The 16436-nt window shown below is 46.3% G+C and overlaps 1 protein-coding gene across 2 annotated transcripts in view; it reads left to right on the top strand.

Moving 5' to 3' along the window:
- LOC120921789 (NACHT, LRR and PYD domains-containing protein 3-like) overlaps positions 1–16436 on the top strand; it is a 62826-nt gene that overhangs the window by 25093 nt on the left and 21297 nt on the right. Inside the window, exon 4 of one of the 2 annotated variants that reach the window (XM_040334293.1) lies at positions 11044–11085. The exons of the other annotated variant lie outside the window; for it this stretch is intronic. Coding sequence (XP_040190227.1) covers positions 11044–11085 — 42 coding nt within the window. The remainder of the gene's footprint in view (positions 1–11043; positions 11086–16436) is intronic. 2 annotated transcript variants of the gene reach the window in all.

A 16436-nucleotide genomic window follows, 5' to 3' on the forward strand; every position in this document is an offset into this window, starting at 1 on the left:
ACTCCAACCCTAAGGATTACCACTAACCCTAACCCCAACCCTAAGGATTACCACTAACCCCAACCCTAAGGATTACCACTAACCCTAACTCCAACCCTAACTCTAACCCCAACCCTAAGGATTACCACTAACCCTAACTCCAACCCTAAGGATTACCACTAACCCTAACCCCAACCCTAAGGATTACCACTAACCCCAACCCTAAGGATTACCACTAACCCTAAGGCCCTGTACACACGATCGGACAAAACCGATGAAAACGGACTGAAGTTCAGTTTCATCGGTCCAAACCGACCGTGTGTGGGCCCCATCGGTCCATTATCCTTTGGTCGAAAAATGTAGAACTTGCTTTAAAATTGAACCGATTGACGCCTAACCGATCGGTTAAAACCGACGGTTAGTACGCAAAAGCATCGGTTCAAAACCTGCGCATGCTCAGAATCAAGTTGACGCATGCTTGGAAGCATTGAACTTCATTTTTCTCAGCACGTCGTGTTTTACGTCACCACGTTGGACTCGATCGTTTTTTAAACTGATGGTGTGTAGACACATCAGACCATCAGTCAGCTTCATCGGTTAACTGATGCGAACGGTCCTTGATGCTACTTGAGTGCCAGAGAGTGTAAAGTCACATGAAAGTCACTCGGAGTGCAGTACGGGGGGCAATACTCTTTCCAAATACCTTTCTTATTCTGTAAATGTATGGGCCAAATTATTTTTTTTATAAAACCAATAGAAGTACCTACGTCCTAGAAATATTACATCTAGAGCTCAAATTTTAGACGTAGTTTTCTATATTCTGAAATAGTATAATATACATTTGTAAAGACTAATGCCGCATACACACGATCATTGTTCTTATCGGGAAAACTGTCATGTTTTTTCTTGGACAAGAAAACCGGTCTCGTGTAGGCTCTCCAGCAGTTTTCCCGAAGGAGAAAACCGCCGAGAATCACGACAAGAAAATTTAGAACATGTTCTAAATTTTCTCATCGCAAATCGCAGCGTTTTTTTTCTCAGCAGGTTTCCCAGAGGGAAACACTGCTAGGGAGCCTACACATGGCCTGTTTGCTCGACCAAGAGAAAACCTGTCGGGAAAACCGGCCGTGTGTACATGGGGAAAAGGGCCCTCGGTTTTCCCGTTGGTGCTGTGCTTTCACCGCCAAGAAACCCGATCGTGTGCATGCAGCATAACAACTACTGCTAATATTGAATCAATAATAGCAATGAGAATACTACTACAATAATAATATGAATAATAATTATATTATCAATAACACATATGCAAATGAATACAAAAAAATTAGAAATAAATGGATTATTATGAAATTCTACTCCAGTCCTCCGCTACATTCTCAGCTTTGTGTCTGTTCAGAGTGATAATCTGTCTCCTCTATAGGAATAAATCTGTTGCAGATGTCTGTCCAGGAATCCAAACACACAGGGTATGATTTACTAAAACTGGAGAGTGCAGAATCTGGTGCAGCTCTGCATCGTAACCAATCAGATTCTACCTTCAGTTTGTTCAGTTAAACTTTGACAAAAACCTGGAAGCTGATTGGTTTCTATGCAGAGCTTCACAAGATTTCTCACCCTCCAAGTTTTTGAATCTCCCCACAGGGTCACACATACACAGTAAGTCAGTCATAGAGACTTTGTTAAGTGAGAGGAATCCGGATTTCCATCTAGCTGCATCACTCATTTGCTTCATTATTATCCTCTGATGACTTCAGAGTCACTCACCTGTATTTATGTATTTTAATTTTTACTAGTAATGGTGGTGATCAGCGACTTGACAGTGGGACATGCCAATGCCATAATGTGCTGCAGACAATGCCATCCATGCCAATGCCATAACGCAAATATATAAGGGGTCCATATAGTTAACTTGGTGTTGAGTTATTCACTTTACGGTCATTACAGAGGACAAGGGGGCACTCTTTACATCTAGAGGAAAAGAGATTTAATCTCCAAATACGGAAAGGTTTCTTCACAGTAAGAGCTGTGAAAATGTTGAACAGACTCCCTCCAGAGGTGGTTCTGGCCAGATCAGTAGATTGCTTTAAGAAAGATCTGGATTCTTTCCTAAATGTACAGAATATAACTGAGTACTAAGATTTGTAGGTAAAGTTGATCCAGGGTAAATCCGATTGCCTCTCGGGGGATCAGGAAAGATTTTTTCCCCTGCTGTAGCAAATTGGATCATGCTCTGCTGGGGTTTTTTGCCTTCCTCTGGATCAACTGTGGGTATGGAGTTGGGTGTATGGGATTGTACTATGTTTTTTATTTATTTTGTTTGTTTATTTTTTTGTGGTTGAACTGGATGGACTTGTGTCTTTTTTCAACCTGACTAACTATGTAACTATGTGATGCCTGGCTGCCTGCTGCCGTTATGGCATTGGCAGCATGGGTGGCACTGTCTCTGCAGGCAGCACATGCATTATGGCATTGGTAGCATGGGTGACACTGTCAATGTCATAACGTGTAGATGCTGCAGACAGATACAGTGTGTAATCAATCATTATCATTAGGGATGAGCCCGATGTTTGACTCGAACATCGGGTGTTCACCAAATAGCGAACATTATGCGGTGTTTGCGGCAAATTCGAAAGCCGCGGAACACCATTTAAAAGTCTATGAGAGATTAAACATGAAAAATCAAAAATGCAAATTTTAAAGGTTAATATGCAAGGTATTGTCATAAAAAGTGTTTGGGGACCCGGGTCCTGTCCCAGGGGAGTGTTTGGGGACCGGGTCCTGCCCCAGGGGAGTGTTTGGGGACCCGGGTCCTGTCCCAGGGGAGTGTTTGGGGACCCGGGTCCTGCCCTAGGGGACTGTTTGAGGACCCGGGTCCTGCCCCAGAGGAGTGTTTGGGGACCCGGGTCCTGCCCTAGGGGACATTTATCAATGCAAAAAAAGTTTTAAAAATTGAAGTTTTTTCGGGAGCAGTGATTTTAATAATGATTAAAGTGAAATAATAAAAGTGAAATATTCCTTTAAATTTCATACCTGGGGGTGTCTATAGTATGCCTGTAAAGCAGTGCATGTTTCGAGTGTGTAATGCCGCGTACACACCATCACTTTATGTGATGAAAAAAAATGACGTTTTTAAAAACGTCACTTTAATTGACCGTGTGTGGGGGAAAACGTTGTTTTATGTCTTCTAAAAAACGACCAAAAAAAATTGAAGCATGCTTCAATTTTATGTGTCGTTTTTCAAAACGTCAACTTTTACTTCACAGAAATTGACCGTGTGTAGTAAAAAACGTTGTTTAAAACAAAGTTTTTTCACCCGCGCATGCCCAGAAGCTAGTTATGAAGCGAGCTTCAATGGAAAAACGTGGTGGAACGTAACCTTGCTTTGCTAGAACATTGTGAGAAAACGATGGTGTGTAGGCAACTTCGTCTTTGAAAATTGAAGTTTCAAAAACGTAATTTTTTACTTCACAGAAAATGTCGTTTTTTTTCATCACATAAAGTGATGGTGTGTACGGGGCATAAGACTGTCCCTGCACAAAATTACATTTCTAAAGGAAAAAAAGTCATTTAAAACTGATCGCGGGTGTGACGGTATCGGTATGATATCCCCGTCAACGTTCCCTTCTTCCCATAACGAAAATCACCCCAATATTCCACGAGGAGGGATATCCCTGGAATCGCCCAGAAAGCCACACATGAGACCAGCTTACTGCTTGAACAACACAGAGTTTTAATCCTAAGAAACCAGAGCTTATATGTGGTTACAACTGTTACAATGACAAATCTCCGCCCCCCTCACACAGTGGGGGGTCTTCAATACAGTTCCTTTGAAATAAAGATATTTCTTTGAACTACTCAGTAGCTAGCCGGTTCGGCACCGCATATAGAGAGATAATTATCACAAGGAAGCAATCAGCATAATTAACACAAGCCACTTATCTAATCACAGTAACCAGTAAACACAGGGCTAGAACAATTAACATTTGAAACAGGGCTAGCTGCAGAAGAGTAATTACAATTAACAGCCTTAAACAAGCAGGGAGGATTAAACTGAAGCATATAGGTAAAAAGTCCGTCACAATGGCCCCCTTTTTTCTCCCTGCTCCGGCAAACCCGGTTGGACCTTCCCTGGTCCAGTAGGGTTGACGGGTTCAGAGCTTTAAGTCCGAGGTTAACTCCATTTGGCATGACTGACCTCCCTTGACAACTGCTCCCGACTCAGGTATGCCACCGGGTCGTCAGATCACACGCCGGTCAGTCCCCAAGTCTTTGTGCGATCTGCAAAGTCACCAGAAGTCAGTGTGAAGACGGCGAATGGGTCTGTGCGCCGCCATCTAGGTGTCCCACTATGGGAGGGGCAGGTTATGGCTCTGAAGTGACAGTCACAGGAGATTCATAAAAAGAAAAAGTTATATTTGTTGAAATGTTGTAGCACTGGTGCTCAGAGTCCGGGGGGGGGGGGGGAGAGGGGACTCAGAGCCCCATAAGGTCAGCCACCCCCTGCTCCCTCCGCAGCCGCCGGTTCTCCTCTTTGAGCTTCTCCAGCTCCATCTCCAGTTCATGGAGCCTGGGGGGGTCAGCCCGCTGTGACCTCAGGTGGTTGTTCTCCTCCTCCATGCGGCTTATGCACTCCTCCAGCTCTATGTACTCACGGATCAGATCCTGCTTGCTCATGTCCTGCAGGCGCTCCACGTGGTCCTTCATCATCAGGAACTGGGTGGTGGTGTAAGGGGCCACCGGTGGGCCCTTGGCGAACATCTCGGCCCGCATCTGGGGCGCCCGCTGCGATTCCATCTCCTCCAGTCGCTTCTTCTCCTCCCAGGTCCGCTGGTTATATGACTTCCAGGACCTCTTCTTCTTGGAGGGTAGCTGGCGGTGCCTCTTTCTGCCCAGCTCCCTCCAGGGCCCCTCCGGCTCATGGCTGTCGCCCATGACCAGCTGACAATGGTGTTCCCTGTTGTCCGTAATAACAGATTGTACCATGAGGGCTTCGTAAGGGGTGCCCAATGGTTCTTCCTGACCCAGCTCCTGGGGATCCCAAGCCGAGTCTACACAATGGGCTGCTGCTGGCGGGCAGTACCCAGGTTGAGACCAATTTGACCTGGTGTTGTCATTCATGGGGCAATTCTGCTTGAAGTGACCCAACTGTTTGCACCGGAAGCAGCGTTGTTCGTTGTCCTCCTGGCGTGGATAGCGAGGGCTAGATGTCATCGGTCTGTTAGGCGGTTGGTATCTAGCGGCTGGTGGGTGTGAGGGCGCCGTTGGTTGTGGAGGTTGTACCCGTGGTGTGACCTGGTTTGTCTTGCGAGTATCCGCATATTCATCCGCCAACTTCGCGGCCTCTGGTAGAGTCATGGGCCTGCGATCTCTCACCCAATCTTTGACATCCGTCTGGATGTGATTGTAAAATTGCTCCAGGAGCATTAGTTGCAAAATGTCCTCTGCGGTGGTGGCCTGGCTGCTGTTAACCCAGTTAGAGGCCGACAGGGACAGCTGGCATGCCCATTCCGCGTAAGAGTCTTTCGTGGTTTTGCGTGAGTCCCTGAACTTCTGTCGGTGGGACTCTGGGGTTACTGCATAACGAGCCAGGAGCACTTCTTTAACCCGGGCGTAGCTATGGATATCCTGATCTGGCACGGTCCGGAAAGCATCAGAAGCTTTGCCTGACAGTTTGCCTGACAATATTGCAACCCACTCTCCTCTAGCTATTCGGTGCAGGTTACATTGTCGCTCAAAATCCGCCAGGTAGTTATCAATCTCACAGTCCTTTTCATCAAAAGCTTTAAAAGCGCTAAACGGAATCTTCCTTGTGTCTGCTGTGCTGTACTCACTGTTCGTAGAAGGTGCGGCTGCTTGTTGGACTGCTGCCAGTTTTAACTGTAGCTCTGCGTCCCTTATTTGTTTATCCTTCTGTAGTTCTGCGTCTCTTATTTGTTTATCCTTCTGTAGCTCTGCGTCTCTTATTTCTTTAGCCTCCTGTAGCTCTGCGTCCCTTATTTCTTTAGCCTTCTGTAGCTCTGCGTCTCTTATTTGTTTATCCTTCTGTAGCTCTGCGTCTCTTATTTGTTTGGCCTCCTCCGCTAACAGGTCCATCACTTTCAGCACCACATCCGGCGTTGGGTTCGGGCCGAACCACGCTAGCTTCTCTCTCATTAGCTTGTTGGTTGGTGACTCCTCCTGAATCACTGGTGTCTCCATCTCTTGTACTGCTGGCGTTGCTGCAATCCCGTCCTCCTGGTCTATCTCCATTGATTCTGCTATGATGACCCGCTTGGTTTTGTTGCTAGCAATCCTTCCACGAACTTCCAGTAGTTCTTCCAGTGTCTGCTTGGAATCCGGGTGTAAAGGAGAGTAGAAGGGAAGATCCCGCTGCTGCCAACCAATTTGTGACGGTATCGGTATGATATCCCCGTCAACGTTCCCTTCTTCCCATAACGAAAATCACCCCAATATTCCACGAGGAGGGATATCCCTGGAATCGCCCAGAAAGCCACACATGAGACCAGCTTACTGCTTGAACAACACAGAGTTTTAATCCTAAGAAACCAGAGCTTATATGTGGTTACAACTGTTACAATGACAAATCTCCGCCCCCCTCACACAGTGGGGGGTCTTCAATACAGTTCCTTTGAAATAAAGATATTTCTTTGAACTACTCAGTAGCTAGCCGGTTCGGCACCGCATATAGAGAGATAATTATCACAAGGAAGCAATCAGCATAATTAACACAAGCCACTTATCTAATCACAGTAACCAGTAAACACAGGGCTAGAACAATTAACATTTGAAACAGGGCTAGCTGCAGAAGAGTAATTACAATTAACAGCCTTAAACAAGCAGGGAGGATTAAACTGAAGCATATAGGTAAAAAGTCCGTCACAGCGGGTATAATGAATTGTTGGGTCTCGGCAATATACATAAAACTCTTTAAAAAAAAAGGCTGGGGTTCCCCCCAGTCCATTACAAAGGCCCTTTGGGTCTGGTATGAATATTAAGGGAAACCCCAAACTAAAATAAAAAAAAATGGCGTGGGGGTCCCCCCAAATTTCATACCAGGCCCTTCAGGTCTTGTCCCCATTAACATGGGGGCAAGGTGCATTGGGGGTCAGACCCCAAAGCATCCTAACCATATTGAGGGCATGTGGCCTGGTACGGTTCAGGAGAGGCGCCCTCTTGTCCCCCCTCTATTCCTGCAGCCTGCCAGGTTGTGTGCTCGGATAAGGGTTTGGTATGGATTTTGTGGGGGACCCCACACAATTTTTTTTTAATTTGAGGTTCAGGGTTCCCCTTAATATTCATACCAGACCCAAAGGGCCTGGTAATGGACTGGGGGGGGGACCCCTGCTGTTTTTTTTTTAATGAGTTTTATCTGTATTGCCGGGAACCAGATTTTGCTACTGGACTGTTCTAAACACGGGAAAAATGTGCCACTTTACAGGCATAGTATAGATACCCCCAGGTACGAAATTTAAAGGAATATTTCATTTTTATTGTTTCACTTTAATTACCTCAATACCGCACGCCGTCACATGATGTCCTGGTATTGAGGCAGGGATATCTGAATGATGGGTGCAGCTACAGGCATCATTCAGATATACTTCTTTTCAGCCGACGGTTCTGCGCACCATAAGGCCCCGTACACACGACCAAACATGTATGCTGAAACTGGTCCGCGGGCCAGTTTCAGCATACATGTTCGGTCGTGTGTGGGCGCGAGCGGGCCGAATTCCAGCAAACATTTGCCCGCCGGGCCTTTTCCCAGCGGGCAAATATTCCTGGACGTGTTTTAAAACCGTCCGCTGGAATCCTGCCCGCTCGGACATGTACGGTCGTCAGTACAGACCTACCGTACATGTCCAGGCGCCCGCCGTCCCTCGCATGCGTCGAATGACTTCGACGCATGCGTGGAAGCCTTTAAATGGCAGGCCCGCCCACGTCTCCGCGTCATCACCGCGTCATCGTCGCGGCGACGACGCGGACACGCCCCGCGTATTGTTTACGCGCGGACTTCTGTACGATGGTGTGTACAACCATCGTACAGAAGCCCTCTGGCAGACATGTACGGTGAAAACGGTCTGACGGACCGCTTTCACCGTACATGTTTGTTCGTGTGTACCCGGCCTTAGAATGATCATATCAGCAGTTCCGCCGCTTGATCGTTCATATAGGTGACGGGAGGGGACATCCCCCCCCCTCCCGCCGCCATCCAGTGCTTCTCTGGGCTCTCCCGTGCCATCGGGGGCCCGGAGAATGAATCGGCCCGGCGCCGTCTCCTGATGTCCATGACTGTCGGAGGCCCGGGCGCGACGTTCCGGGTACCCAGAAGTAACCAAAGCCGCAATCGCAGCTGTCGGCATGAGATTGGTAAGAAATGTTTTCACAATCTCATGCATTCCAGCCTGGTGTAGAGATGTGGGGTCTTATTGACCCTGCATCTCTCCATAAAGAGGACCTGTCACACACCATTCCTATTACAAGGGATGTTTACATTCCTTGTAATAGGATTAAAAGTGATCAAATTTTTTTTTTTTGAAAAAGGTGTAAAAATAAAAAAAGATTAGGTAAAATCAAATATTTTTTTTTTAAATGCCCTGTCCCCGGTAGCTCGCGCTCAGAAGCGAACACACATGTAAGTCCAGCCCACATATGTAAAAGCCGCTCAAACCACACATGAGGTATCGCCGCGTGCGTTAGAGCGAGAGCAACAATTCTAGCCCTAGACCTCCTCTGTAACTCTAAAATAGTAACCTGTAAAAATAAAAAAATTAAGCATTGCCTATGGAGATTTTAAAGTACCGAAGTTTGGCGCCATTCCATGAGTGTGCGCAATTTTAAAGCGTGACATGTTAGGTATCTATTTACTCGGCGTAACATCATCTTTCACGTTATACAAAAAAATGGGCTAACTTTACTGTTTTGTTGTTTTTTAATTCATGAAACCGTTTCTTCCCCAAAAAAGTTCTTTGAAAAATGATTGCGCAAATACCGTGTGACATAAAAAGTTGCAATGACCGCCACTTTATTCCCTAGGGTGTCTGCTAAAAAATTATATATATAATGTTTGGGGGGTTCTGAGTAATTTTCTAGCAAAAAAAAAAGATTTTTATATGAAGGAGAGAAGTGCCTGAATAGGCCCGGTATTGAGGTAGTTAAGCATTATTAAAATCGCTGCTCCCGAAAAACTGCATTGATACATCCCCAAATTTTTATGACAATAACTTGCATATTAGCCTTTAACCACTTCAGCCCCGGACCATTTCGCTGGTCAAAGACCGGGCCACTTTTTTCGTTTCGGCACTGCGTCGCTTTAACTGACAATTGCGCGGTCGTGCGACGTGGCTCCCAAACAAAATTGACGTATATTTTTTCCCACAAATAGAGCTTTTTTTTGGTGGTATTTGATCACCTCTGCGGTTTTTATTTTTTGCGCTATAAACAAAAATAGAGCGACAATTTTGAAAAAAAAAAATATTTTTTTACTTTTTGCTGTATTAAATATCCCCCAAAAATATATAAAAAATTATTTTTCTTCTACAAATTTTTCGTAAAAAAAAAAAAAAAAATCGCAATAAGCGTTTATTGATTGGTTTGTGCAAAAGTTAAAGCATTTACAATATAGGGGATAGTTTTATGGCATTTTTATTAATATTTTTTTTTTTTACTAGTAATGGCGGCAATCAGCGATTTTTTTTCGGTACTGCGACATTATGGCGGACACTTTTGACACATTTTTGGGACCATTGGCATTTTTATAGCGATCAGTGCTATAAAAATGCATTGATTACTATATAAATGCCACTGGCAGGGAAGGGGTTAACACTAGGGGGCGAGGAAGGGGTTAAGTATGTTCCCTGGGTGTGTTCTAACTGTAGGGGGGTGGGACTGGCTTGGGGAAATGACTGATCACTGTTCATACATTGTATGAACAGACGGTCAGGCATTTCTCCCCCTGACAGGACCGGGAGCTGTGATCTCGCCCAGCAGAGCCGACCTGCTGCCGTAAAACTGCGGCGGCTGGTCGGCAAGCAGTTAAAATGACCACTTTTGATTTTTCACATTCGTGTCCCATAGACTTTAAAGGGTCACTAAAGGAATTTTTTTTTTTAGCTGAAATGATTGTTTACAGGGCATAGAGACATAATAGTTAACTGATTCCTTTTAAAAATGATTAAAAAATAGATAAAAAAACAATCATATAATGTGCCTGCAGTGTAGTTTCGTTTTTGCTGTTGTTTGCTGGTTCTCTGATGTACAGAGAGCCACTAGAGGGCAGTCAGCCAATAGAGAGCAGTGATACTTTGTCTAAAACTCCTCAGCACCAATCCAGTTTCGTTTTACACACAATAATCACATTAGTGACCACCGTGAGAAATCTCCCAGCACTGTGGTTATCAGGAAACAGGCAACCAGGAAGTGTCCAAAACAGAGAGGATTTACAGCAACATTAAAAGCAAAAACGAACAATGAGGACATGAAACCAGGACTGCAGTAAGGTAAAGGAAGCTATTTAGCTAAAAAAAAAAATTCCTTTAGTGACCCTTTAACGGTGTTCGTGGGCTCGAACAAATTTTTGCCTGTTCGCATGTTCTGGTGCGAACTGAACCAGGGGGTGTTCGTCTCATCCTTAATCATCATATAGTAGATCTCTTGAATCACACCCAAGCAAGCACACACCTGTGTTAGCCCCACCAGCCACTTCCTCTCTAATCTCTGTCAGATGAGTTGATTCGTCTGCCACCCCCGTTCGCCTCACTGCTTCTCCAGTCTCAGATTGGAGATAAATCGCTCCGCCGGAGAAGGCAATATGCAGGCTGGGACTTGAACCAGCACTGACATGTGGAACGGCTGCGCAAGTACCATGTGTCTGAAATACAAGAAATAGTCCCTCCCGCACACCCAGAAGAAAAACTATACAGAGGGAACCAGAAACTTTAAAAAAAATAAGTCAGAGCGGAGAGGAGCCACTTGCCTATCTCACAGAACCTCCACATCTGAGGCCGTATTCCAGGAAAACCCTCATATGGGTTCTGTAAATCCACCTAAATATATATTTTTCTTTTCCAGCCAATCTGGGGAAGAAGAGGAAACTCGACAACAGATTATCAGGTTAGTAGGACGTCCACGTCTGATATGAAATCTCTTCTGGATGAACATCTTGTTGTGTTTTCGGCTCACACTGTGGTGGGTTCAGGAATTGTGTAAATTGCACCTTCCCCCGACCCACAAACAAAACACAGAGCTCTATAGAAGATGCCCCAGGGTGATAATAATTCTTCATTGCATCCCAACACATCTGAGAACACCGCACCATGTCGTTCTGTGCGGCTTCATTCTTTAATAAGGGTCGGGACTTTTTCCTGCCATTTCCGGCAGTCCATTCAGATGAATAGGTTACTGTCCCCAGACACACGTACCTCCATGGACCCAATACAACATGATCCTAGCTTTAGTCTGGATGGTGTGTCCATAGTTTGGAGGCTTCCACCATTCTTCTGTATTTCATGGTGTCAGAATCATTGACGTATTTCAGCATAGTGCCTCTAAATACTGTCAGAATGTTTATACTGGAATATAAAAATAGTATTGTATTCATGGAAATATGTAATTCTGTGATTTGGGAGAATTACAACTTCCTACAATACAAGAAATCCAAAGTTCTTTTATCCATGCTAGTTTGAAGACAAGTAACACAAATTGTATTTAAACTATATATATATATATATATATATATATATATATATATATATATATATTTATTAACTAAAGATATAGTGCAAAATTAAAATCAGGTATACGTTGTGATAATACAAATTGATATACTTCTACAATCAGAGATAAATGATGGTTAAATGTTCAGATAATATTTATATTATATGACAAGTTATATTCACAGTTCAATACTTACATCACCCTGGTATATTTAAAACTTGTTAAAGTGGAGTTTCCATCCCAATTTTTTTTTTTCATTATTGTGCTCATTAGACCTAAAAAATACAAATAAAATGTTTACTCATCTGGAAATGCCTGTTGCTATGCGGTCCCACAAAATCTGCCTTTGGAATCACCTAGGATTCTGATATCATCTCCCTCTTATGCTCCTGGAAAATGTGTGTCATCATTTCCCAGGATGCAGTGCGTTACCCAATTATCACTCCCCATCCAAGACTTCCAGGAAGTAAGGGCCAGATTCACAAAGCAGATGCGCCGACTTAACTCGAGATGCGCAGCGTAATTGAAATTAGCGCCGCGCGTATCTTTGCGCCTGATCCTCAAAACGAGATACGCCTGAAATCCAGGTTTTTCCGTCCTACCTAAAAGAATTACACCGGCGCTTCTTCGCACGCAAAATACGCTAGACACGCCGCTGTTTTGATAGGCAAAGATGCAAATGAGGGAGATAAGGCGATCCACAAAATTAAGTGTGTGCGGCGTAGGCTACGCCCTGTGCGCTTCTGTTAGTTTCCCGGAGTAATTTTACACTTTATAAAAGGTGCCCTAATTTTACACCACCCGTGTAAAGGTCAGCTAAAGCAACACCATTAAGGAAGAGCTGAGCACACACACTTGCCGGACTACAATCTGTATGCCAACATGCCAGGGGCATCCATGATCCTAACTGCACTAGTGACTTTAGACGTGCTAAGAAGGAGGAGGAGGGCACAGGAGAGGATCTACCGCAGACGCTTAGATGTGTTTGGCATGGCTGCTTCTGAGGTGTATCGCAACTTCAGATTCAACCGTGAAGCCATCATGGAAATAACCACAATCCTGCAGGATGACATCACCAGCCCAACACAACACTCACATGCAGTGCAGCCACTGATCAAGGTACTGGAAACACTCCATTTCCTTGCCACTGGCTCTTTTCAGCGCACAATTGGAGGTGTGGCTGGGATGTCACAATCCTCCATTAGCAGATGTGTGCACCAGGTTGTCCCTGCAATCCTCAGACGCATGGCCAACCAATTCATCAAACACTCCCAGGAGGTCCAGCGAATGAACACAATGACCGATTTTTTCAAAATTGCAGGATTCCCACGCACCATCGGGGCCATTGATTGCACACATGTGGCACTACAGCCCCCCCATGAGACAGAGCACATGTACCGCAATAAGAAGCACTGGCATTCAATCAATGTACAGGTGATAGTGGATGCCCAATGTCTCATATGGCACGTCTGTGCCAAATTCCCAGGATCCAGCCATGACAGCTACATATACCATCACAGCAACATCTCCAGAGAATTGGAACAGAACGTGTATGGGGACAGCTGGCTGGTTGGTGAGTGACATGGGTGTCAGGTATGACTGTCCCCCCCCCATGATGCAGACATCACGAGGGGCACATGCACGACTAACATCCTCCTGTCTTTTCCCTTCCAGGTGACTCGGCATATGCACTTGGACCCCATCTTATGACTCCATACCGGAATCCCCAAACCCCAGGAGAGGAAAACTACAATGCTGCACACATACGCACCCGTGGAGTGGTGGAACGCACATTTGGCCTCCTGAAGTCCCGTTTTCGATGCCTGGATAAGTCTGGGGGTACCCTGTTGTATTCCCCAAACTTTGTGTGCCAGATCATCGGGGAATGTTGCATGCTGCACAACTTTGCAGTGAGAAGGGGCCTGGAGATTGACATACGTGATGACCTGACCCCTGAACCAGACATTCCCCCCCTAACCCAGGGTACCCCCTCTTCTGAGGGAACAGCAGCCAGGAGATGCCTCGCAGAATGCATCTTTGCACAGTAAACACACATTAAACATGGCACAATGAGAATGCATGAATGCACACCCACTGTGGTCCCTAGCACAGACACATCACATGCACATTTAATTGGATTAGATCCAAGTACCCCCAATGGTACTTGGGAGCAGTAACGCCACGCCACGGCTCCAATTATGTCACTGTGCATTCATACACCATTCACATGGACCTGGGATCACTTCTCCCTGGTCCTGGGGATCCCTACTCCACCAAAACTGAGGGTGACACCCTTATTTAATCAGGAATGCCACCCCCACATTCACACATCATTCACACACATTAAACAAATCATAAGTACAGTATACAAAAAAAATTATAAAAATCAAAAATCAAAAGTACCCCCAAAAATTAACGGCGGTGGCGTAAGCTACGCCTGGGCTGCCCACGGGCATGGCCACGGCCAACCAGAGGAGCCTCCTGGGGGTGGGGGGTGAGCAGGGGAAGGAGGAGCCTCCCCTGGTGACTGTCCTCCTGCTGGCCTGCCCTCCAAGGCCACTGCTATCCTGGTCAGACTGAGAGTGAGGGCAGCCGTATTGGCCTGGACAGCCTGGGTCAGGGCACTCACCTCCTGGGCCACGCCTGTTGTGGCGGTCTGCAGGTCACACAAGCATGTGATGACCGCCAAGGAGTTTGTGGCCACATCAGTGAGTGACTCCTTAATTGAACCCAGGCTGTCCTCCATCTGGGTCAGAGTCTGTTTGATATGAGCCAGATTGCGGGTCTGCCAGGCATTGTCCCTCTACAGACTGGCCGGTAGATGCTCGGCCACCCCCCTGGTCTCATGGGTCGCCATCCTGCCTGCAGCCGAGTCTTGTGGCCTGGGAGGAGGGGAGAGAGAGACCCTTGTGGGTTGAGGCCTGTTGGGGGAGGAGTGGGAGGGGCTACCCCTGATGGTGGCCTGACTGCTGCCAGCCTCAGGGGTAGCCTCAGGGGTAAACAAATCCGAGGCCAAAAGCATTTGCCTGGCAATGTCCGTATCTTCATCCACAGCCTCCAACCCCTCATCCTCCTCCCCCTCAACCTCCCCATGAGGGGAGGTGTGGCCACTCCCCTCCCCTGGGGACTCCTGCCCTTCTTGGGACTCTTCTGCAGCCTGTTGTCCAGGGGATGGTGCATCCTGGCCTGATGGCCCAGCAACCTCCTGGCCTGATGGCCCAGCAACATCCTGGCCTGATGGGCCAGAAATCTCCTGGCCATCTGTGGAGGGCACAGAACAATCACAGGTTGGAGGATCCACACACTTGGCACATCTTCCCTTCCCCCACCCACACATGCTAATCACCAGATAGAAAAAGCCAAAACTTACCTGTCCTCACAGGAGAATGGAGAATCAGATTGATAGCCAGGCAGGCCCACCACCTGCTATGGGTGGAAACACCGGGCCACTGCCCATTCCTCCTCACTCAGCCTGATGGGGCAGGGTGCGCCTCCTCCAGTGCCCCTGGCATGGGCATTGATCTTGGCCATCTTCTCATGGACCAGGCTCTTAAGATCGTTGATCTTCTTTTGTATCCCACCGGGGGTCCTCGTCTCCCCCCCCGCCGCATTGACCTGATCCGTAATTTTCTGGATGATCTCCTTCCTCTTGGCCGGGGAGGTGTTCCAGCTCTCAGGGCCAAGTAAATAACGCCCATATTGGGCGATGCCCCTAGCAAGAATCTGCTTCTCTATGCTCGAAACATTCAGCTTCCTGCGCTTCGGTGCCATAACACCCACCACTCAGCACCAACAACAAACAAACACAACAAACAAACACAAATACTCACACAACAAACAAACACAAAAATCAAACCACACAAGCAGACAGCTACTACAAATTCAAAAACATACTCTGAAAAAACAAACAGAAAACGGAAAATTGAATACTTACCTTTCCGTAATTTTCCTTTCCTGGTGCCTACCCATGGCAGCATACCAATGGTTGTGGCTCCGCCCTCGTCCAACCCACAGGACCATGTAACTCTATAAAAGAAAGAGCTACTCCCCCCCTCAGGCATTCTTGTAACTAGTCTTCAGAACTTTAAGGATTACAGAAGGGAGGGTGTATGCTGCCATGGGTAGGCACCAGGAAAGGAAAATTACAGAAAGGTAAGTATTCAATTTTCTGTTTTCCTGGTGCCTCCATGGCAGCATACCAATGGTTATTAACTCGCTTACAGGGAGGGTACTGTAATAATATAATCAAATGAGTTTACCAAACTGATAGTTCAAAATCTCCTCCCAAAGTCTTGGGAGATAAGGACTGCCGCATCTAGGCTATAGTGCGACCCAAAGGCAATGAAGGACGACTAACTAGCCGTCCTGCAAATTGTTTCAGGAGACACCTCAGCCCAAACGCTGCAGAGGATTCCTCGTGAGCATTCAGCGCATTCAGCATACTTAGGCTGGGAGACAACTAGCACGATACGTCCTTGGACTAGCTTGGAAGGCGACATTGCTTTCTTTTCGCCCTTGGGAATAACGAATGAACATTGATCCTTGCGAAACTGTTGTGTTAGGGATCTGGCTATATCCAAACCATGTAGTTTGAGGTGATTGGGTCTCCTCTGAAGGTCGGGAGAACCCTTTCCTGGCTAAGATGGTAGATGGTAGACTGCAGGCACTTTAGGGACATACCGGTGCATAGGCTGTAGGACTACCCTGTCTGGGGAAAAAAAATAAAAAAGTGACGTAGGATTTCTGTG

This window comes from Rana temporaria (assembly GCF_905171775.1).
Source record: "Rana temporaria chromosome 4 unlocalized genomic scaffold, aRanTem1.1 chr4r, whole genome shotgun sequence".
NCBI classification, from domain to species: domain Eukaryota; kingdom Metazoa; phylum Chordata; class Amphibia; order Anura; family Ranidae; genus Rana; species Rana temporaria.